Source organism: Rattus rattus, chromosome 2, assembly GCF_011064425.1.
Source record: "Rattus rattus isolate New Zealand chromosome 2, Rrattus_CSIRO_v1, whole genome shotgun sequence".
In the NCBI taxonomy this organism is placed as follows: domain Eukaryota; kingdom Metazoa; phylum Chordata; class Mammalia; order Rodentia; family Muridae; genus Rattus; species Rattus rattus.
The window spans coordinates 69,054,352-69,077,878 of NC_046155.1; the positions used below are offsets into that span (position 1 = coordinate 69,054,352).

General features: G+C 48.8%; 1 protein-coding gene and 1 pseudogene across 1 annotated transcript in view; one reads left to right on the forward strand and one right to left on the reverse strand.

The window, feature by feature from the left end:
* Positions 1-237: 237 nt before the first annotated feature.
* LOC116894953 lies at positions 238-319 on the reverse strand (annotated as a pseudogene).
* A 13,887-nt stretch (positions 320-14,206) lies between these two features.
* Fam53b (family with sequence similarity 53 member B) overlaps positions 14,207-23,527 on the forward strand; it is a 65,500-nt gene continuing 56,179 nt past the window's right edge. The window contains exons 1-2 of the mRNA XM_032892418.1: positions 14,207-14,461; positions 21,728-21,779. Of these exons, the coding sequence (XP_032748309.1) occupies positions 14,384-14,461; positions 21,728-21,779 (130 nt within the window). The 5' untranslated portion in view covers positions 14,207-14,383. The remainder of the gene's footprint in view (positions 14,462-21,727; positions 21,780-23,527) is intronic.

The following is a 23,527-nucleotide window of genomic DNA, read 5'->3' on the forward strand; positions in this document are numbered from 1 at the left end:
TGTGCCTGTGTATGGGGTCTAGAGGTAGACATGGGGCATCTTCCCTAACCACTGCTCCACCTTATTCTTTTGGGTTATTTTTAGACAATCTCTCATTAAACCTAGAGCTCACAGACTGGCTGGCCAGCGAGCCCCAGGCTCTCCCTTTTCCCCTTCCCCGACCCTGTGGCGAGGTTATAGACATACTGCAGCACCTTATTTTTTTTCTTTATTTTTTTCCATCTTTATTTTTTTTTTTTTGACCTCAGACTCGAAAAGTTGTACTCATCATCCATGCATGACTCATACAACACCTGCAATTGTAGTCATCATTGAACCCACATCATCTGTCCATTCTCTAAATTTGGTCATTGACTGAAAAATTGACAACTAGTACTGTCGATAGGATATCCATGAAAAAAAGAAAAGAAAATGAAACCCTAACTACCAGATCCTTGAGTGTACCTTAGACTTTACAGAACCCTTTGCAGTGATCACCATCTCTTTCTCTGTACACTCTCAATGTGGAATAATCTTATTGAACGTTTCGTTTCTATACATGCTGTATTCATCCTTTGCCTACAGTTCCTCTTCCAAGATAAGAAACTGAGATGGCAAGAGGCATGAAACGCAAAACAGAAAGTCCTACCTAAGAATATAGGAAAAACTCACACTGTCTCAATTCTGCAGACCCAAACCAGGAATCCCAAACCTCAAGACTGAGGAAGATCGTGGAAATCACCTTGGAGGTATCTATTCTGAGAGTAAAAAACAGAAAAAAAAAATGACAAAAAGATGAACTTTCTCTTTACTCATCCATAATTTACAGCCATCTGCCTTGCTCGCTTCTCCTCCATCCTATCCCTCGCTTGAGCTTTCAATCCACTTGGATTGGCTCTTCCTGACACATCAAACCGCCGTGACTCTGACGTCCCCAGGAACATAGCCAGTGATTTCCCATGGCTTATGGGGAATCCTCTGTCATCGTTTCTGACTCAGATACTATCTGGTCAAGATGCTTGGCACAATTGCTATGGGATTATGTCTTATTAGACATGATTTCCAAATTTTTCTTTAATCTACATTTAAACTCTGTGTTCAAAGTAGACTATTCCTAACATCTCTCACCAGGATCCCAGCATGCATAGATTATGATGTGGACCTCAGACTCGCAATGTTGTAGTTATTTTTCCATCTTTATTAACTTGAGTATTTCTTATTTACATTTCCATTGTTATTCCCCTTCCCGGTTTCCGGGCCAACTTCCCCCTAACCCCTCCCCCTCCCAACACCTTATTTTTTACATAGGTATTAGGGTTCCAAATTCAGGTCCTCATGCTTGCATGCCAAACACTTTACTGACTAAACCATCTCCATAGCCCTTATATTTTATTTATATTAGTTTCTAAAAATGTTCTGTAGTTTTGCATAGATCAATACACAAAGGGCATTCATTCCTTGGTGGGTGCCCTGCCCTTGGATCCCTATTTGGCCTCCCTGCAGACAGCTGATCTTAGTTCTTTTACATCCTTTGAGAGACTCCTGCCCATTAGTACAGTGTCCAGTTTCTCCCCAGTGGGAGCTGCTGCGCCCATTCTTCCGTTTCCTTCCTTTTGACTTGGTGCTGTTTGGAAGGTGTTCTTTTGAGACAGCCGTACTCTCATAGCCCCTTCTTTGCAAACTACTCTCTGTGCTTTGGCATGAAGACCTCGACACTTGTTCATGCTGCTCCTGTTAGGTGGTTAGGGTTCTTCCCAGCCTGGCAGCACCACATGGCCTGTGTACCTTGCACATGAGTAGGACTGTCTGTAGGATGGATGGATGGATGGATAGGCACTCATGGCTCCTGTGGTTCACAGGGACATCGGGAAGAGTAGCAGCAGTGTGGGACTAGGACACTGGCCAATTATGTTTTCATGCATCTCAAGTTGGACCTACTCCTCTCTGCGGCAGTTGGGTTCCACTCAATTTTAGTTTTGTTACTTAGCTGCCTTTGTCTGTGATTTCTCTGCAGAGGGGCCCAAGGCCCTGTGTGGGCTCTCAGAGAATGAGGCTTATCCAGGGGTGTGGTCAGTATTGCTCAAAGACTTCTGTGCTAACTCTGACCCCTGGGCCACACCCAGTAGCAGGCATGACCAGGCCAGCCTGGCTGAAGCAGCCCGGCTCTACCAGCCCTGCCCGGCGGGACCTCAAGTAGGCAGATGCTCCTTCTGGGCACTTGATAGCTTTGTGCCACATGAACATCACAGCTGTAGTGCCTGTTTGCCAGTTTGTTAATAAGTGAAGTGCACAAGGGCCTGCTCAGGCAGAGGACATTTAAGGGCGTGGGAGGGAGCCATCCGGGAAGGCTTTGTAATCCTTACAGCACTGTGGTGCAGGGTTTTGGACCTCACAGAGTCCAGGTTCGTTAACACTATTTTTTCTTTCTTTCTTTTTTTTTTTTTTTTTTCCAGAGCTGAGGATCGAACCCAGGGCCTTGTGCTTGCTAGGCAAGCCCTCTACCACTGAGCTAAATCCCCAACCCCAACACTATTTATTTTTAAGCATGGATTTTCTCTTCTTAAAAATTATTTTATGTGTGCTTGTGTGTATGCATTTGTGTGGTGTGCACGTGTGTGTGTGTGTGTGTGTGTGTGTGTGTGTGTGTGTGTGTGTGTGTGTGTGTGTGTGTGTGTGTATGTGACCAGAGGTCAACCTTAGGCGTTGTTACTCAGCAGTCATTCACTTTGCAATGAGATTCCTCCTTGAGTCCTGGGGCTCACTGATTTGACTAACCTGGACAGTGAGCTCCAAGAATCTGCCTGGTTCAGCCTCTCTGAGACTTGAGATTACAAGTGCACACCACTCTATGCAGATGTTTTAACCAGATGTTGGGAATTAAACTCCAGCCTTCACCTTATTATTTGAGACAGCTTCTTCCCCTGGGACCTGGAGCTTGCCGCCTAGGCTGGGCTGATTGGCCTTTGAGCCCGAGGGATCTTTTGTCCCTGCCTCACCAGAGATGAGGTTACAGACCTGTCACCACCCACAGCTCTTTCTGTGTGTTCTAAGGGTTCGGTCTTAGGTCTGCTTGCTCTTGTGGTAGGCAGTTACTACTGGACCATGTCCTCAGCCCCTCAGATGTGAGCGTTCCCTCTCAGTGATTTCATTTACTCACCCACTGACTATCACTGATTCCCACTTCTTGGAGCAGAGCTGGATGGCTATGTCTTCTACCTTACCACAATCCCAGCACACCCAAAATATGTGTTTGGTAAGCTTGATCGAGTCAACTGATACACTTACTGGTCAGATGGACTCTCCAGGACCTCCAGTATAGCATTTACTAAGCATGGATTTTGCGCCCAAGTGCCAGGCTCTCACCTCTCCATATCTATTCAATTTCATCTGTTCTCATCTCATTCATGGTTAACTGTGATATTATTATTTAAATGATTTATTATTTGTATGCAGACATTGTGAGCCTACTTGAGTTTTTATGTGCTGTGGGTATGTAAGAGCCCTTGGAGGCCTGAACAAGGTGTCAGATTCCTGGAACTGGAGTTAAAGATTATGAGCCACTACGTGGGTCCTGGGAACCAAACTTGGGTCCTCTGCAAGAGCAGTAAATGCTCCTAACCACTGAGCCATCTCTCCAACCCCTGTCGTTATTTTTAATTCTGAGAGCGAGAAACCCTCCCTAGCCTGGCTCGTGGTTCAGGCTGGCAGCGTTGGTTGGTGGCTGTGCTCTTCCACATGGCTACACGTCTGAGCGACGTGGCTTGGGAGGTGTGTGGAGGTGGAGTGTTCAGAGCCTGCAGTGAACCTTGCTGCTGACGCAGTGAGTGGGCTTCCTGAGAGCACAGACATCTGCACCAAAACCTGGTTCCAATGGTGCCGCTGGGGGATGACAGCAACAGCATGATAAGTACAGCGGCAGCTGGCGGCCTTGGCAGTTTGTCAAGCACTTTAGGGTATGTTTTGGACAAACAGTAGAACAAATTTTTGTTTCTTCTGGGGCATAGGTTATTTTTGATGAGGAAGATGGTGTACTCATCTTTGGAAATTGAGTTAACTCTTTCAGGGTCCTTCGAATCTCCAGAGATGTGCAGAGATTGGTTTGAGGCTTGAAAGAGGCTAGATAGCTTCCCAAAATGCTTTGCTTCTAGCCTGGGTGATTGGTTGGCTATGCTGTTTCCCCTTTAGCCAGCCACAGATTCTGCCCCAGGTCTGTACTCTCATCCCTTTCAGGAGACTTGGTGTAGAAGGAAGTGGAGAAGAATTTGCAAATGAGATTCTTGTCCTTTCTTATGACTCCACACCCTGTCAGACAGAAAGGAAGACCCAGTGAGCAGCTGCTCCTGCAAATTTACTTCTGTAAATTCCATGGCCTGTCTGTTCATAGACTGAATACCTGGACTGAGCTTAGAATTAAGAGTGGGAGTCTCTTTCTCTATCTAAAGATGCCAGAGTCCGGTGATGGTTTGGTTTGTCTGCTGACAGATGGTTGCTGTTGTACTTAGAGGTTCCCCTGCTGTGATGCTGCAGCTGATGCTGGGAGTGGGCTTTCTGGAGCTGATCCTGCCCTTTGGAACCCTCCCCATCCTGGGGACCAGATGGATGGTTCTGGCAATCTGACCCAAGACGGCTGCTAGTGTAGTGGCTCCTGTCTGTCTGTCATAGACAGACCTGCCAGGCAGCTCTGAGCTTCTCAGATGCTGTTTTGGCAGCTGATGGCGTTCTTGAACTTGAAGATGTCTTAGAACTTGCGGTGATATAGGGTTGAGGAGAAAAGACAGAAAGCTCAAGTGTGTTTGGTTACTCTGATTAATTTCTGTACCACCTCTGCAAAATAGACTGGGTCTGACGCCACCTGATCAGGAAGGGGAAGTCTTGAAGTGTGCACTGAGGTCAGGATGCGTGGGTGGCGGATGGGAAAGCTGGTGGCCTTCGTGTCTATCATAGTTCCTACAGAGCTCGTAGGTCTGTTCCCAGTATTACCTCCAGTGTATCCCACACAAAATAAGTGTGATCCTGGTCTGGGTGAGGATATTGGAGCCACTCACCTCTCAGCCTCTGTCATAAAGAGCACCCTAAGTGACTGTCCCTGCTTAGTGCCTTGGCCTTGGGTCTGGTACAAGCACAGGGGCAGCAGGCATGCTTTTCTTTGCTTGGCTGATCGCTGAAGCCATACTGTTAGGAAGCTGCGGTGTATCCTGGGCTAAGGTGAATCGGCCTCCCAGAAGGAAAGAACATTTCTACAGAAGTGCCCTGTACCTCATAAGCATTTCCTGGGCTGAGGAGACGGCTGAGTGGGTGAAGTACTTGCCATGCAAATGAGCTGAGTTTAGATCTCTAAACCACTTAAAGCCAGCGCACTAGTGCATATAGCATCAATCCCAGGGCTCCCAAGTTAAGATGGCAGAGTCCCTAGACACCATGTGCCAGCCAGCTTGGAGTGTACAGTTATGAACAGTAGATCCTGTCTGAAACCAGGAAGCAAGTGAAGGCCAACACTCAGTTGTCACCTGACCCCACACATGTCATAGCATGCGTGTACCAGCATTGTCACACATTAATGTGCATATACACATATGTACACAGGCTGGCTTCTTGTTGTTGTTAAGTTTTGTAAGGGAAGAGAATGAAATTCTTGTCCTGAGATGAATTGACCAATGGCTAATTTTTTTCCTTCCTCAAGAAACTCTTATAATTCAGAAGGCTCTTGCCTTCACCAAAATATGCGGATGTGAGGATGTCACATTTTGGGCCCTGTGGCAGCCAATGAGGATTTGACTTTTGCTACTGCTCTGTTTCCTGGGGCCTTGAATACTATCTATCAGTTGTGAGTGATACTGAAACATGACCCAGTATAGTGATTGTTCTGGGACCAGTGTGGGGTTCCCATGTGCATATAACAGGTAAGGAAAGTGTGGCTCAAAAAGGCATAGAGCCACGTAGCTGATATGTTCCTGTACTTGGATTTCTGATAGAGCTAGTCTGACCCAACCATCTATGTGTCAGGTGACTTGGCAGATAAGGCATTGCTGGCCAGTGAGTGGCATTGCTAGGTCCAGAGTCCACACTTCCTAAGACCCATCCCACCCTCACATTCCACATTGTCTCTTATCTGAACGTCTCCATTTTTAGTTTTGTCTTTAATTTTTTTAACTCCTCACCTCTACTGTAAATTGTGAATTGATTAGATTTGATATAATAGAAATAGGTCTGATGAGCAGGTAGGTCATGATTGTCTTAGGCTAAGTGGCTTACTATTGCTGTAGTTTATCCTGAGGGCCCTGGCTGTCCTGTCATAGTCCTGTTCACCCCATTCCGCTCTTCATCCCGGCTTGGAGGAGGAGAAGGGTGCTGTGTAGCCCGTGCTGTCAGTGAGTACTAGTTCCCCTGAAACCTGTTCCCATTTCCCTCCCTTGGAAGTGGCTTAGCACACTCCAGGCTGCAGCAAGGCCTCTCGCAGTGGCTAGTGGTGAGAACTGGAGGAGTGCACATAGGAACCCATCTCTTTGCTCTTTCTTATTGATAAACAAGTGCCTGACAGGCCATGGATACTGTTGCCCTCAGTATGAAGACACAACATGGGCCCTCTTGTTCCCATGTGCAGATTTGTTCTGCTCCCCACCACAGCATATCTGTGTCTTGGAATAATGTCATTCCCTTCCCTCTTGAAATGTTTGCTTAAGAAGAACAGAAAATCCCCGTGACACTGAGCCAGTGATTGGAATGTCCTAGAAAACAGTCCTGGGTTGGTTTAGCAACTTAATTTACTATTGTGTTTTATTTCCTCCCCTCTATGAAGAAGGGGAGGGGGAGGCAAAGGCCGGGCCCCTTTCTAGCTTTGCACTGTAACTTCAAGGCCTTCCTCAAATATGAGACATCAGTAGACTTTGATTACCCAAAATTCTGGGCCAGGAAGATGTATTCATCCCATGACTGAAGAGAACACCTTTTATGACGCCTCATTCTGAAGCAGGCATAGGGGTTGGGGAGGCAACCTTCTTCGTTTACAAATGACAAATGCTTTGGGATTGCAAGAAGGAAATACCCCTCGTCCCTTGAGCGCACAGCATCAGCAGTTCAGTGACGGGATTTTTTATTTTTAGCCAGTTAGCAAGCATTTAGTAAATGTCTGCTCTCTGACATGTGCTGAGGGTTTCAGTAGATCTAGGGGTGTTTCTATGCCCCCACCAGAGAGAACATCATTTCCTAACCTTATGCCTGAGCTCACTAGAACACAGTTTTATGCATTGCCTTGTGTATTAACAAAGTAGTATAAGCTGCCCAGAGCCACATGGCTCACCTTGGGCTGACCTTGGAAGTACAGCTTTCCGGTGCTGATCCTCAGCTTTGATTAGCAGATAGACATTGATAAGGCTCCCGCTGTGTGCCTTAGTACTGAGTTTGAGGATGATTGAAGCAGGGCCACACCTAAGCTGCACACATTATACATGAACTTTGAGAGAAGGGTAAAGCGTGCTGTGGTCAGCATACAATGGAAGACAGGCCCAGGGGGCACCGGGAAGGTGGATAAGCACAGATTCTGGCTGGACCAGTGTAATTCCTTCCATGTCTGGGACATATGACCTTCTCTATGCACTTAGCTAAGCTGTGCAGAAAAAGATGAGAAGTGATGGCTTTGTATCCCCCTTTCACCTTCAAGACATCCTCACCTGTCCATTCGTGCTGCCTGCAGTGTGACCTGTGCTGCTGTGCTAACCTATATTCCAGAGAACTGGCGCTTGCCCTAGATTGCTTAAGAAGAGCTGCCTTTGAGAGATATATGCACCTTGGCATTAAAGCAGTGTGTGTTTTTGTGCATGTAAACGTGTGCATGGGTATGTACATGTGCATACAGGTAGATAAAGGTGTGTATGTAGCCTGGAGTTCCTGTGCACGCGCGTGTGTTTTAAGACAGGGTCTCTCTAATTAGCCAGAACTTGCCAAGCAGGCCAGGCTCGCCAGTGTGCCTGAGGGGATCCTCTGGCCTCCTGTTTCCCTAGTGCTGGGATTACATGCAAAGCTATGGGCTGGGTTTGGCTATTTTTTTCTTTCTTTCTTCTTTTTTTTCCAAGTAAGTTCTGGAAATTTAACTCAGTTTTCCATGTTTGCAAGGCAAGCACTTTACCAACTGAGCCATTTCCACAGGGTCTAGTAGATACGACAGCCTTTGGAGTTCAAGCAGCTCTAAATTGAAGCTTTGTGTTTAGTAGATCTAAGTTGAGGCTTGTCAAATAGGTAAGCACCAGGCTTAGTGAGAGACCTTGTCTCCAAAACTGACAAACACACACACACACGCATACACATCATGGACAGACACACATACACGCATCACACACACACACACACACACACACACACACACACACACACGCTCGTGCGCATCACAGACAGACACACACACACGTGTGCGCATCACAGACAGACACACACACATGCATCTCACACACACACGTGTGCATCACGGACAAACACACACACACACACACACGTAGCTTTTCATGGATATGGTTTCTATTGTGGGGTTTTCTTAAATCAGCCTTGGTACTGAGGATATCCTTAATGTTAAATTCTGATGGCAGAGGTTTTTGTTTGTCTCTTTTCTTCCTGTCTTTCCTAATCAATCTTTCATGAGTACTGAGGAGGCTGGGCTGAATTGAAGTGTGTACTCTGGTGGGGCTACACATCCTCAGGACCTTCGTCCGGTTGAAACTGCAGTATCAACTTCTCAGTGTCACCTTGGTCTGGAAGGTAGCGTTCTGGATGTAGTCCCTAAGCAGCTTTCCATGCTCATCCTTCAACATAGGTGGCTTGGTTAGACCATCAACAAGGAAGGGCACCCACCCGTGCAGTTCCCTTCTCTTGGTAGCCAGGGAGCAGGCCTGCAGGACACAGCTGCCTCAGCTCTGCTCATGCTTCTGACTTGTTAGAGAATATGATTGAAGGCATTGTGATCATGGAGACATGCACTCCCCCAGATATTCATAAGTTTGTTCCTAGATCCTGTCTCCAGATGACTTGTCACGAAAGTTTCAACGTGCTTAAGTCCTTCACAAAGACCTTGTGATCTTGCCGTCCCCTCCTGTTTCCTTTGCTTAATGAGAGGGGAAGTGGAACCCAAGACACTGTCAGGAAAATCAGTGCCTGTGGCCAAGTCCACGCTTAGGCTCCAGTCAGGGTTCTGTTTTTAAGACATCGAGGTACTGCTGCCTGTACAACCACACAGACTGAATACAGATGTTAAAAGGAGGAGAAGTCCAGCTGTGCTCCAGTGTGGTCAGTTTCTTTTAAGGGGATAACCTTTCAAAATGGATGACGGACACCTTCCCTCAGCATACTCTTGCAGTCTTAAGATTCATGGGGAATTGTGTAGTTTGCAGAGCTTCCATGTGTGTTAATTCACTTAGCATGCACTCCTGCCACAGATGTTCCGTGTGTGCTCAGCACCATTCTCTGGAAGCCAAGTGGCTGGACTGCAAGTGCTATCACATGGCTGCATTCAAAAATGTAAGCCCATGAACCTCACCGAAGTATATAGAAGAGAAGTGAGACAGTTTTCTGTTAGGAAGGACATGTGTGAAAGAGCAAAGCCGTCCCTGTCCCTGTGGTATCAGAGAAAGGCCCAGGCTAGGTGTGGTAGTGCACAGCTCTAGTCCAGAACTCAAGAGACCGAGGTAGGAGGATTGCCATTAGTTTGAGGCCAGCCTGGGCTACAAAATGAGTTTCAGGCCAGCCTGGTCTATAGGATAAGACCCTGTATCAAACAGAGCAGCAGAGAAGAAAGCCTGAGTGTGCTAGGGAGGGAAATGGCAAGGATCAGGCCTGGATTTGAACGTTGGCTTTATGCTCTTAGCACCATGGTACCGGCAGGCGTTTGGACCTAGGCTCTTCTGGCCTTGAAGCGTGGGTGGTTTTCCCTAATAGTATTAGCTTGTTAGACTGAAGCCCGACGTCAGAAACAGGAAGTAGACATGGGACAGTGTTGTTTGGAACACTTTCATCTTTCCCAGTGTATCTTGTGTTGCTTTTCTGACACCACCGCCTTCCAAGCTCCTGACAACTGCTAGTTTTCAATTCTATAATTCTATAATTTCAAGAGTTTGTTATAAATGACATCATATAGCAATTTAACCCTAGGGGAGTCACTTTTTTAAAAGCCCAGAATAGTTCTTTGGAAGCTCGTAGGGTGTGAGACTAGTTCCTCCCTTTCTGCTGAGTGGTATTCCCTAGATTGGATGAGCCACTGTTTAACCATTCACCACTGAAGGACATTTGGATGCTTCCCTGATTTGGCTGTTATGAGTAAGGCATTTGTGGCAGGGTTTGTGGTGACTGTGTTTAATTTTCCAGGAGAAGTGCTGAGGAATGTGATTGATTGCTAGGCTGTGTAATAGTTGCCTGAGTGGGTTTCTGAAGGGCACACATGGGAGGGACAGGTGGGCAGCTGTGGGAAGTTAGAAGCGTGGGAGCTGATCCACCAGAGACAGATCCCAGTTTTCAGACTCAGTGCTGGCGAGCTGCTTCATGTGGCTGTGAAACGGGGATACATGAACCTACTTTACAGCTAATGTGTGTAAAGCAGCTTTTACTAGCACAGTAGGTAGTTGCGTTAGTGTGGGGTGGTGTTAATATGAGACGGGATATGATGTATCTGAAGCTGTGGTCTTGAACCCCTAGTCCTTCTGCCCCCACCGCTCAAATTCCGGAATTATAGGCATGAGCTATAATACCTGAATTGTTCATTCATTTCCTGCTGCTATGATAAAATAACCAAGGCTGGGTAGCTTTTTTTTTTTTAAGATTTATTTGTTTATTATATATAAGTGCACTGTAGTAGCTGTCTTCAGACACACCAGAAGAGGGCATCAGATCTCATTACAGATGGTTGTGAGTCACCATTGTGGTTGCTGGGATTTGAACTCAGGACCTCTGGTAGAGCAGTCGGTGCTCTTAACCGATGAGCAAAGGCTGGGCAACTTTATGTAGATTTTATTCAGAGGGAAGGTTTCGTGGCATGGCTGAAGAATTGTCTCAGCTCTGAAGGGCTGGGGCAAATGGTATCACATTATGTGGAAAAGGGAGAGATCACATGGTGAGACAGGAGTGGCTGGGTGTGGCCAGGCACATGTTTTTATAATAGTTTTTTTTTTTTAATTAACTCAGTCCCATGACACCTGCTAAAGGGCAGTGTCCCTGCCCTACAACCCCATAACATGGCTACACTGTGAACTGGTGAATCCTTAGAGACAGACCACCAGCAGTGCTCAGTAGATAAAAGCTGCTCTAAGTGAGGTTACAGAGAAAACCAACCTGGTCAAGCAGTTCCTGTGCTCAAGGGGCAGCTTCGAAGACAGCTAGGCTTCTGTCTTGTCTGTCACCCACCTTCCTAGAATCACCTAGTGCTTTCCCTTTCTCTCTCTAAGAGGTTTTCTTACATTGGTCCAGGTCACTGGACAGGTTGGGGTTGTTTGAGCCTGTGCTACTGGTCAAAAGAATCCTAGGCAACTCCAGATTGCGCCAAGCTCTGCTGGTCTGGATTAGCCTCTCCGGGGCTATATATACCCAGATTCAAAGAAGCTGCTGAGATTTAGCCTAATTCCAGAAGTGTGTGCTGAGCTCAACTCTGTTCAAGGGATTGTGCTGGGGCATGTAAAGGGCAAAGACTCTTACAGTAGGTCCCAGAAACCCGTTCCAGCCACAGCTCCTGGGAACCACCATGTTGCAGAATAAAGTCTGCTTTTAGCATGGCTCTCAGAGCTCAGGGTGTTTCCAGCTCTCTGTCCTATTGCCTTCCATGTACCCTGTGCATGGCTGCCAGCATGCGTACCATTCCCCACATCATGTTCTGACTGTTTCATTAAAACCATTTTAAAGGCCACACAGCCTGCTGTCACACAACTCTACTGTAGTTTATTTAATCAGTCCCCTGTGAGTGGGCAGCCAGGGTGTTCCTGCCCTGGGCTCCTGTTCAGGGGAGGCTTTAATACTCCCCCCCACTGCCCTTCCCTCTGCTCTCTGCTGCCTCTTTTCAGAGCTGTGAGGGCAGGGATGATGCCGCACTCCTCCTTTCTCCAGACCTGTGGTCATTTACTGACCACTCACTCAGGTACACAGGTGTTTACAGTGCTCCACCCTTGTGCTGCCTCTGCCAACTACCCTTTGTAGGGGCTACAGTGAGGGTGGAGCTGGAAAGAGTGGGGAGGTCCATTTTGCTGCTTTGTGGAGAGAAGAGCAGTGGCTGGAAGGGCTGTTGTGTTTCCATGGCAATAGATTTCCATAGCATTGCTTTTACTGGTCTCCCAGTTTCACCGGAGGGATAGGCCCTAATGCAGCCAAGCTCCTGCTGATGGAATTTAAATAAATTGGAGAGGATGGCTGTCTGGATGTCCATCCCTGGAAAGCGGCTTCCCCTGAAACTAACGGTAGTAGCTACTATGATTTCTCAGATGAACCAGGCACAGAGCAAAAGGCTTGAGCTCTGATTTCCTAGGATACAATAATCTTAAGGGCAGCCAGTGTTTTCTTTTTTATCAAGAGGGAAACTGAGCCCCACAGAGAAATATTTCAAGAGTGGGGATTCCAACCCAGATATGCTGGTCTTAGGATCTGAGTTTATGACCACTGAGCCTACCAGTCACCTAGAGAAGGAAATGGTAAGTTTACCTCCCAGGCCTCCTGCCAATGGCTGCCTGCCCTAGAACTGAATTGAGGTTCACACCCAGAAAGGTGATGGCTGCCATCGGGCCTCCCCTGCCGAGGCAGCACAAAGGGCCCTTTGAAGGGTGAGTCCAGGGGCACCCCTCCTGGCCTGCTCCTGATCCAAGTATGCAGAGGGCCAGCAGGCACTTCTGGCCCTGCTGTTAAGCCAGAACTAGGCGGAATGGTTTGACATTCCTTCCTTAAACACATCACACTTGGTTGGGATGTAGTTTGGAGACTGATGTGGTATCGAAGCATGAAGCAGGTCTCCCAGTGTCGCCAGAGACTCTTAAACCCCCACCCCCCCGCCTCCTTTCCTGAACAGTCAAGCTTTATAAATGCATTGACTACCCCCTCCCCATTCCTGATTTTGCACTTTGGACGAACTTTGTTTTCGAAGAAGTTAGGAGGTCATTTTCCTGTGCTTACCAGCTGGCCTCTCGTAGCAGCTTCAACAGTACCCACTGTAAAGTCTAATCGAAGTAAACAGGAAAATATGATTTACAAGCTGGATGAGAAGTAAATACCAGGGTGCATTTAATTTTCACACAGCAGTTTCTAAAACATTTTCCTGCACTGAACATTCCAGTTTTAATTACAGATTAGGAGCTGCTTTTCTTTTCCTTTTTTGCTATTATTTCCATTATTTTTTAGGTTTTAATGGTGACCTTCTGATCCTTATATCCATGTAACTTTCTTTTGAAGGTTGAACCACAGACTGGTAGGGATGGGGAATTAAGTTCAGAGAAGTCACCTTGTAAGGAATGGCTTTTCAGACCTGCCCGGAAGCCTGTGCAGTTTCTGCCTTTGCTTGGTGGGACACAATGAACAAGGAGGCTGCATGATAATCTTTGGCGAATGACAGTACCAAGGAGGTCTGGGCAGTAGTTCCTAGGTCACTTGGTGCGGTTCACTCTGGGGAAAGGGACACAACTACAACGGTTAAGAATGGGGCACATGTCTTTAAATAGACCTTCCTGATTTGTCTGTAGCATTTGTTTATAACAAGGTAGATGAGGTAAGCCAGGGCCCAGCTCTGGCTTCCCTTCCCCCTTTGATATTGGATGTGGGGATGAGGAATATTGATCCTTAGCCAGTCTAAACTTGTCCTAATGTGAGCTTGATGTGCTTGCAAAGCCAGCCCAGTCAGTGATAAGATGCTGTATTGCCAGGAACCACATATTGCTAGCATCTCAGAACTTATGCTCTTGAAGATGTCTCATGGCTGGACCCAAATTTGTTGCTCTGTCTGGCAGAGCATTGGCTATTGGATATCTAAGGCTAGCTGGTGTGTGTGTGTGTGTGTGTGTGTGTGTGTGTGTGTGTGTGTGTGTGTGTGTGTGAGAGAGAGAGAGAGAGAGATCTAAGAAAGTGATTCTAGGCTTTGGTGGCTTCCCAGAGTACACTTCCTTTAGTAAGAAATGTGGTTCCATCCCCATGGGGTTCTCTGTATCACAGGGGCCGAGCTATGCTCTTTCCATCTGAGGCTTTCCTAGTTCTGAGCCCGTTGCTTATCTTCTGTCTTTCCAGGTTGTTGACTACTTTTGGCCCTTCCCAGTGGGCCTTGTCACCAGTCTGAGCAACTGATGGGGAGCTGTTTCCGATGACATCACTCCCCAGGATGCTCAAGTACCACTGTTAATCAAGTCTGCCCACCTAAAGATGGCCTGTACCCAACCTGGGATGCAGCCCAGTGCCTGAGGTCCTTACCATGGTGATGATCCTAAGGAGAAGCCTCATCAACCAGGGAGCTGACTCTGTAGCACACAGGACCTTCATCCCTGAACTGGTGAGAACCTCAAGGGCTGTGTTTCTTTCTCCTTCTTTGTGTTGTGATGTGCAGGGAGGGCTCGTGGTATGGCTGTGGAGGGGTATCTGGGCCTCACGACTTAGAAGTAAGCAGAGCATTATGAGAGGGTCTAGGCTGGGGCTGTGTGGCAAAGGAGCAGAGTGTAGATTTGTACTCAGAGGGAGACAGTAGCTGGACCCAGATTAGAGCTGCTTTGATGAGGGAGGAAGGTCAGGCCAGCGGTGGCTCAGCTTAGCCCAGCACTCCCTTCACCTCCACCTAAAGAGAGAGGTGACTTCCAGGATGAGGGTGCCAGGGTTGGAGCCAAGATAAGACTGTCTCTCAAAGGCAATGCAGGGTGAGAGCCACCACCTGAGGGTCAGGAGTGGTAGGTTAGGGAGAAAGGAAGCAGTTTGGCAGTAAGGTGGCAGGCTACGGCTGCCCTCTGACTACATGACAGTAGGCTTCTATCTAGTCACCTACCCTCCTAGAACAACCCAGTTAGTTATGTACCCTCTACCATGTGGTGGTGGGCTACATTTCCTTGTCTCATGCTGGCTGGCAAACACCACATTGTGACAGCTGAAGCCCCTCCCCCAAGGAGTTTGGTGAAATACTTGGGACCTGTGTGTGTTCCATAGGCTTTCCCAAGTGCCTGCTCCGTGGACTGGCATAGGCCAGCAGATTGAGGAAACAGCATGACTTGGAGCTGAGCCTTGCCTTGTTTGTGTAGAGTAGTTCGCAGTATGGAGACAGGCTCCGCCAAGCATGTATGCAGTGGCCCTTTAAGGGCCAGTAATGCCAATTCATAGCTGATCCCCTGTTGAGCTTCAGGTGTGCGGAGGAGGCTGGCTGGTCTGTAAGCACATCAGAGCCTCACAGAACAGAGGTGCTGGGTGTGGCCTCAGAGGCTAAAAAGAAGCAGCTTAGCAACCACTGGGCCCAATCCTATTTTCCAAACATGTAGTTCAAAGCTGAGGCCTGCAGCAGGGCACGACTGCCTTGGTGACTTGCCCACTTCTTCACCTCATTCCCGGCCATCAGCCCCACTGCTGGCCTGTGTTTAGGCCTCTTCCCTTAGGCTTGTACTGGGACACCTATCCCTTGGCTGTTCTCTGCTCCAGCACTGTGGGCCTGGGGCAGAGAGAAGCAGCCGAGGTTCATCTGGTTGGTGGACACTTGGTCCATCCCAGCAGGAATGGAGCTGCTTCAGCCATTGCGCCTTCCTTCCAATTCACATAGACTGTGTATCTGCAATTGGGTCACTTCCCGCTGTTAGCTCCACCCTCACTGAGCAGCCACCCTTACCCTATGTGCTGGCCTCTCTCACAGAGATTCTTGTGGTAACTGGGTCTCTGCTTCTGGCTCTTAAAACCTGTTCATCACCCAGCAGCCATTCGAAGTACCAGTCAAGTCTGTCCATCTGCTCAGAACCTTCCACGGGCCTCCTGCCTCATGAGTACTGTAACTTCCTGCTTATTCCACCCAGCTAATACTGGCCTCTGGCACAGAGGCGCCAACCTCAGAACCTTTGGATTTCTTCCATAGCCTAGAACTCTTCTCTTAACAGGACTCTATCCTCCCTCCTTCTGTGGCCTCTCACCCTCAAATTCAGTCCTGCCCACGCCCAGACCGCCTGCCCTATGTCTACCCAGGATTCCCCTCTTTAGCCCATACCACTTTCTAACAGGTTACCCATGGTCTCATGCTAGGGCGGACATTTAATGAAAGCCAGGCCTTTGCCTTTCTCTCCTGGAACCATGGCTCTTGCATAAGAGCTGTTCAGTTAGAGTGAGTGAGTGCACATGGTCTGTTCCCATTGCCACAGCTCTGACCTTGTTGTTCTGGTCCCTCTGTTTCATGTGTAGCCCAGGGATCACACATATGCACCATGCTTGTCTCATCTCTTTTGTTAGCATTAACTGGCTTTAGGGTGGAGGATCTGAAGATAGGACTTGAATGGTCTGGGGCAGAGGGGCTGCCCAGAGGCCCCCTGGGGTTATGCATCTGAGCGTTGAGCTGTATTACTGGCCTCCATAGCCACCTCTGTGCTTGTCTAGTGTCAAGGTAGGACTGGGCTGGGGCTGGCCACACAGAGCTGGTTCCTAGTACCAGGGCCCAAGGTCATGGAAGGAACCCTTCCTGAGCCCTAACATGAGGAACATGGCCTTGTGCCTTCCCTAGGGGAGGAGCCTTGCCTTCCTAGAATAGAAGGGCGGGGTTTATTCATCCCTCCCTCAGGGCTCACGGCCTGCTCTCCACGTCTTCCAACCTCTGCTCCCCTTCCAGAGTGCAGCCTTCTTGCCTCTGCTCTTTGCTGTTGGCCCACGTAGGCCCAGACCATCTGTCTCCTTCTCCCCTCTGCTCCACATGGCAGGTCAGTGGCAAGCTCTCTTTCTCCCCTGAGAGAGCTTTTCTTATCTGTGAGTTTGTTGACATCTTACATACTGACTGTTTGTTACATTCTGGGCCGGTTCAATATAAGAGGAAGTACTGTTGTGGCCACAGAAGGTATGGAGAGTTCGATGGAGGGTACTCAGGCAGGGGCAGGGGTGTACCCATCTCTGTCCCTTAAATAGACAGGAACTGTGGCTCAGAGAACTCAGTATGGGAGTAGTGCATGGGCTAGCGGAGCCTCTGAAGGTTGTGGCTACCTCAGGGAAAAAAAGTTGTATATGTGCCTGAAGACAGATCCAAATAGTGTCAGTCTAGTGATGAGCTCCCTGAGACAGAGCCTGAGGTCAACCAGTCCTCACTGTGAGCAGCAGAGGAAGTTGCTGGGGTCCATGAAGCACACAAGCTGCCACCAGTTAACACAGAAAAGACGGGAAACAGTTTCTCTTTTGTTTTCTAATTAGACCAAAAAGATAACAGACGTGGAGGTTAAGATTTCAAAAGGGAACAGGATTCTAGCGACGCTAGGAGCCTTTGGGATGGTAGACGCAGCCTTCCAGGGTGTGGTGGTGTGGTGTTGGGCTCCTCCCAGTCACAGAGGGAAGGTCTGGGATACCCTAGGTGGAAGGTTCCCTAGACCCTTCGACCCTGGAGCACCCCCAGTTGCTGCCCTGAGTCCTGGTGAGGAATGGGAAGACCGGTAGTGGTCTCTGCCCTTTCATGGTCTTCACTCTCTCGTTCTCTTTTTAAGAACTGGTGCTATAAACCTATGATCACAGTACCTGGGAGGTGGAGGCAGGAGGATCAGAAGTTCAAGGCCAGCTTTGGCTACTAGCTAGTTAGGGACCAGCCTGGACAACATGAGAGACCCTGTTTCAAGACAAAACAGCAAAACTCTAATTCTGGTGACAAAGGTAGACTGTTCTTACTCCCAAGGGAGTTTAGGAGCAAGAACAGGAACTTACAAGTGCTTAGCCTATTCCCTCTGGGCACAGGAGCCCCTTCTCTAGAGATGATTGGTATGGGGAGAAGCCATCCTTGCAGCCCTGGCTTGCACACCACATAGCCATGACCATGTCTGGTCCTCTTTCCCTAGTCTGCCTGGTTGCTTTCCTCTGTTCAGAGGGCCTTTCCTTCTCATATTCTAACATTAGCCACCATCATTGGAAAGCAGCCCAGACATTTGACCCTGGAGCACTGAACTCCCCCAGCTCCTGCCCATTCGCCTACATGCAGGCCAAGAGCCTGTTTCCAGAGTAACCACCTCCTTAGGCCAGGCCAACTTTCTCTCCCAGCCTACTCTAAATCCTGGAGACCAGAGAAGATAGGCTAGTGGTTACTCTGGGCAGAGTTCAGTGTACTTCGGTACAGACAGCATACTTATCCTCAGTCATGCAGTCAGGAGTAGAAGAGGCACTGCCTTCTGCACAGCCACATTAGAGTGCTAGAGCTAAGGTATTTTCCCGTTCTGAAATTGGTAGCCACATTAGGCCTTGTGTCCAGCTATCTAGGTACAGAGAATCCTCATTATCCCTTGTTAGGACAACCTGACACTTTGTCCTCAGCAGCTCCAAACCAGGGTCTCTGGCTGACTGCACAGTAACTGAAGTCTGGTGTCTTTCATCCTGGGTAGATAAATGTGCTATGGGGACTTTTGTGCCTGGGGACCCTCAGCCTTGAAATTGGGGCTACCTTGGCATCTCTGAGCGCCTGTCTCCATTGCACTGTTCCCTTCTGCTTCTCTTCATCTTTGTAGACCCGAATTCTCTGCTTCCTGCTGCTGCGTTTTACTAAGTTCTGTTTGAGAGGCAGGCATGATACAATGCTTATTCTTGGTATGTGGTATGAACATCTCCCCTTCACATTGTGGCTGTCTGTGTGCTGTGTCAGCAAAGGGGGAAAGTGCTCAGTTGTTTTAGGCAGTAACCTTTGAAGAAAGCTGTGAGAACCATGAGTAAGGCTTGGCGTTTCTGTATTTGCTAGCTTCTCCTTTGGAGCCTGAATTCGGTCTTTATAGAAGTCCAGGCCTTCTTCAGTCAGACAGATGTCCCTGAAGCCTCACTTTGATTTCCAGCAATTGTCTTTCCTACCAGGACCTGATTCCAGAGGCTTCTCTTGTGACGGGAATCGTCTCATTGAGACTGAGCCTCCGTGGGTTCAGACACAAAGAGGGAGACGTGCAAAAAGGAAGCATGCTCTCGCTTCCTTCCCTGCAGACCTCAGCCTGCAGTTGAGCTCACTCTGTTGCAGATTCCGGAAGTCTCAGAGGCCTCCCAGCTAGAGTCCCTTTGGCTTGACACAGTGATTTGCGTATCCCCTCTTCCCACTCTAGGAATACAGGATTTGAAGAGTTAGAAGCTGGCTACAAGAATGGCATGTGCCAGTGGGCATTTTATTGTATTCTTGGTAGACTGGGAATAGGAAGGTTTGTTTCCTGGATGCCATTTTCCCCAAAGTAAAATCCTTAGGCAAACCTGCCAGGGGTCAACATGTGGTGTGCCCTTATACACAGGGAAGTAGGGCTCACAAAGCAAGTCAGGGCCGTGGTCCTAATGTGGGATCCAGCATGAAGCCAGTCCTCTTTTTTTTTTTTAAGATGTGTATAGATGTTTTGCTAGCATGTATGTGTGTGCACCATGTACATGCCTGGTGTCTATGGGGGCTGAAAGAAAGTGTGATCCTCGGGACTAGCGTTAAAGATGGTTGTAAGCCAGTTAGGTGCTAGGATTGAACCCGAGTCCTGTGAAGAACAGCCAGTGCTTTCAGCCGCTGAACTATCTCTAGCCTCAGGGTTCCTCATCTGACAGAGGCCATCTCTAATCAGCTCAAACAAAATGAATGCTGCTGGAATAAAGGTGGAAAGCCCACAGGCTGTAGAAGATTATGTAGATCATACCCAGAAGGGGCAGGGCCAGGATGAGACAGGGGTTACAAACAGGCGTTGGGACCAACTCGGGCTTCCCTTGGCCCTCCACTCCTGTCAGTGGAATGAGCAGACCTTGAGCTCGCCCATAATAAGGCACAGGTGGCTGCACTCTGCTTCCTGCTTGTGCATGCGAAGCCCCAAGCCCTCGTTTGTGACACTTGTGTGCCAGTAGTGCACATTCACTATGCCAGCCTTCCTTCCTTCCTGTTCTCTCAGCTTTCTGTGGTTTCTGTCTTGGTGTCCCTAAGTAGGGATCTTCCAAATGGATGTTGTCCTTGAGCCCGAGTACCCCCTGAGCACCAAGTTTCCTTTAACGGGCAAGCCACCCTGGCAGGAGGCCATCCCCATTCCTTCTCAGACCCCTTCTCTGGAGAGTAAGGGGCCTCTCTGGGTTCAGTAGGCTTCTGCATCGGTTGTGTGGGTGGCACAGTCCTGATGGCAGACTCTCTGTGTTTGTCACCTGCTCTCTACTGGGTGACTTTGGTGTGGCTTTCAGCTGTATATCCTGCAGCACTAGCCACGTTAGCTGGGATGGAGGCAGACTCAGTCCCTTTGAACTCTTTCTAGAGATTTCAGTCGGTGGCTATAGATAGTTAGATACCAGAGGGTAACCTGACCTGGTAGTGTTAAGGATTGTTTTAAGCCAAGAAAAGGCAGGGGAAAGGGTTGTTTATCATCAGTAACCTTGCCTATCAACAGCAGCCAAGATATTCCTCTCCCAAGGCCCATCTCCCTGTAATGTAATGAGTTGTCTCTGTGATCATGCTCTCTTGAAGGTTTGAGCCCTTCTTCCGTTCTATGTCCTCAAGTCTGGAAAGGACCATCCTGCCCATTAAACCCCTATGGGATAAATGTACTGCTCGCCAAGAGCAAAGGTCCCCAAATTGGGCACCGGGATGGGGTGAGGAAGCTGGTGCCAGGCGCCTGCTGTCTTATCTGAGTAGGCCAGGTGTTGCTGGTGAGCCCCACCCTCCTCCTGGGACTTTATGAGCCGACCCAGGCTCCCACCCACTTCTTACCCTAGAAGCCCTGCCTCTTTTTGTCATGTGGTTGGGTCTGGGGTTCCTCTCAGAAGCTACAACCGTGTGTAACAGGCTGAGAACTTCATTTCCATTGCATGACCAACCCCTAGCACAGCCTGAATACAGATAACTGTCTGTTCCTGCATACTGAGTATATTGTGTCTGAATGTCTGTGTGCTTGAGGCGGACCTTCTCCTCAGGGTCCGGACAAGGATGTCTGCTCCTCACTCACCACCTGAGTACACCAGAATATTCACAAGAGCCCCCAGAATATTCTGTGCTCAGCTTACTGTCTAGCTGTGAGTCCTCAGCTTCTTTTTCATCTATGTTCAGCTGAGGTAGGTGTGGATTGTGAGGGAAGACACAAAACAGTGGAGTAGGAAGCCCCATGGATGGACAGTGCCCAGGAATTGAAAGCCATAGCTCTTAGGCTGAGACCTGACGGAACTAGTGAGTGTCCTTCCGAGAGGACGATTGACAGCTTCACTATAACCATAAGCATCTGGGGGCCAGCATTTCTTTCTAGGTCCCTGTATGGCCTGGGGAGCCACCAGGGAGTTGGCCCACTGCTCTGTGTTTCTAAGAGGGCCATCTCTCCAAGTTCTGTCATTGCATCAAACCTCCCCATGTCCCTCTGTGGAGATATGCCATCTGTGCCATCTTGCCAGGAGTCAGAGGCATTCTGTGTGACTCAGAAGCCCATTAGTCTGCTCAGTCTGAAACTCTGGAGCCTTGAGGCAAAGGCCAGGCTCAGTCCTGTGCAGATGCTGCCTCTTAGGCTACTTTCTTCCCTTTACTCAACCTGCTGCTGCCCAAGGGCAGGTCCCCCTGTAATTGTGACTTTAGAAAGAGCTCAGTGCAGAGTCGTGTGCAAACGTGCTCCTGATGCTGTGAAGAGTCAATAGCTTTTCTGCTTGTTTTCAGCACACACCAAAGATGAGTCAAGGACCTACCCTCCTCTCCTGTGGAATTATGGGTGAGTAGCTACATATTACGGACATCTTTCCTTAGTCCTTCCTGCCAGCTGAAACCCCAGAGGAGTCCTGGAGAGACTCTCTCCTGTGTTTTTACTTACTTCAGTCCCCAGCGGGGGGTGGGCGGGGGGGTGGGGTGGGAGGATGCTAGATGTCTTTTTTGATACTGCTACCCAGAGGACATCCAAACAGGGAAATCACCTGGGTAACACATTTCCGTGGCCTACTCTCACATGACCATTGATGGTTAGTGGCTTTTCTCTTCTACCACCACCGTCCCATGGTGGAAAAACCTACTGTACTTCTGCACCTGGGAACAGGCTTGCAATTGAGCTGCCTTCTTTTATCATGGGGATCAGTTATGAATGTCCAACCTTTACTCCAAACTTAGCTCCAACAGAGACAGACCAGGAAGCTGTCATAAGGATGGTGGGCCTCCATTTTAAGACTGTTCTGTTAGGCTTCTCTGGCCTTCCAGTATAATAAAGCTGACTCTAATGGGTCTGGTCTGTGACAGGTCTTGTGAGTACTGAACCTTTTAACGTTTCTGAGCCTGGTTTCCTCCTGGGCAATAGCAGTGTGGGCTTGTGAAGACGGCAATAGGACATTTGTGACAAGGTCAGCATGGGAGGGCACAGAGCAGTAGTTGCAAAGGACTGGGACCATAGTGGCTTCCTTTGGGAGTGGGTGTGACCGAGTTATCCATGGGGTAGGTAAAGGCCAGGGGAAGGAGGTAAGTGAAGAGCAGCTCAGGGTGTCCAGGGCCCTCTGGCCGGCTGAGCCTGTGGAGCCCAGCAGCATGTTTTCTATCCGGGGTGGCACAGGGCTTGGAGACCGTGCCAAGCTGTGTTTACAGGCAGACTCTTCAGGAAGCCCTATCCACTGGCTCCCCACTGGCTCTGGATCCTGCAGGCCAGTGCTCAAAGCTCTACCATTCAGCTAGAGTAGAGGCAGGGGTAATACCTACTGTTGGAATAGCAGCATGCACGGACACTCTGGCTCTCCAGCTCCATGCCCCTTGTCTGCCTGCTCACAGCTTCCTTGACTCAGCAGAGCCGTGTCCCATGTCACAGCATGTCTTACCAGGACTTTCATTCACCACAGGTGGTTTCAGGGGCTTGTCCTCATAGATTTTCATAGAGCGTTTAGCATGTGCTAGACACTTAGTGCAGGGCAGAATGAAAGGGACCCTGTCTTATCTACAAGGAACATTATGTCTAGTGGAGGAGAAAGAGCCACAGACAGTAAATTCTATGTGCCAAAATTGGTGAGACCAGTAGAGCCACGTGGCAGTACACTCCATTTCCCCCATTCCTTGATCTTTTCTTCTGGCAAAGTCTAGCTGCTCTAGGTAGGAGGTCCTTCCACCTTCTGTCTCATTCCAACAGCTTTCGAGCCAGAGGTCTCAGCAGCCAGAGGCCTTCCTACTTCCCTAGGAGTTGGAGCACATAGCTTCCGTCAGCTCTCCAGCCCACTTACTCCAAGAATGGAGTAGCTCGTGGGCTCGTCTTGTGCGATCACTGTGGCTCACTGGGAGTTGCACCTTAGGCAGAGAGATTTCATCTTGGGTGTGCCTGCTTTTCATTAGCAGGGAGGAGAACACCCGGAGGGGCTGGCCAGACTTTTCAAGAGGGTTTTTGGCCCTTCCAGGGCTGGACAGTGCAGAGGGAAGATAAAATGTCCATCATCATACTCAGCACCTCAGCCCCAGCTGCTCTGTGACTCAGGGTTTTCCCTTTTAACCCCGTCC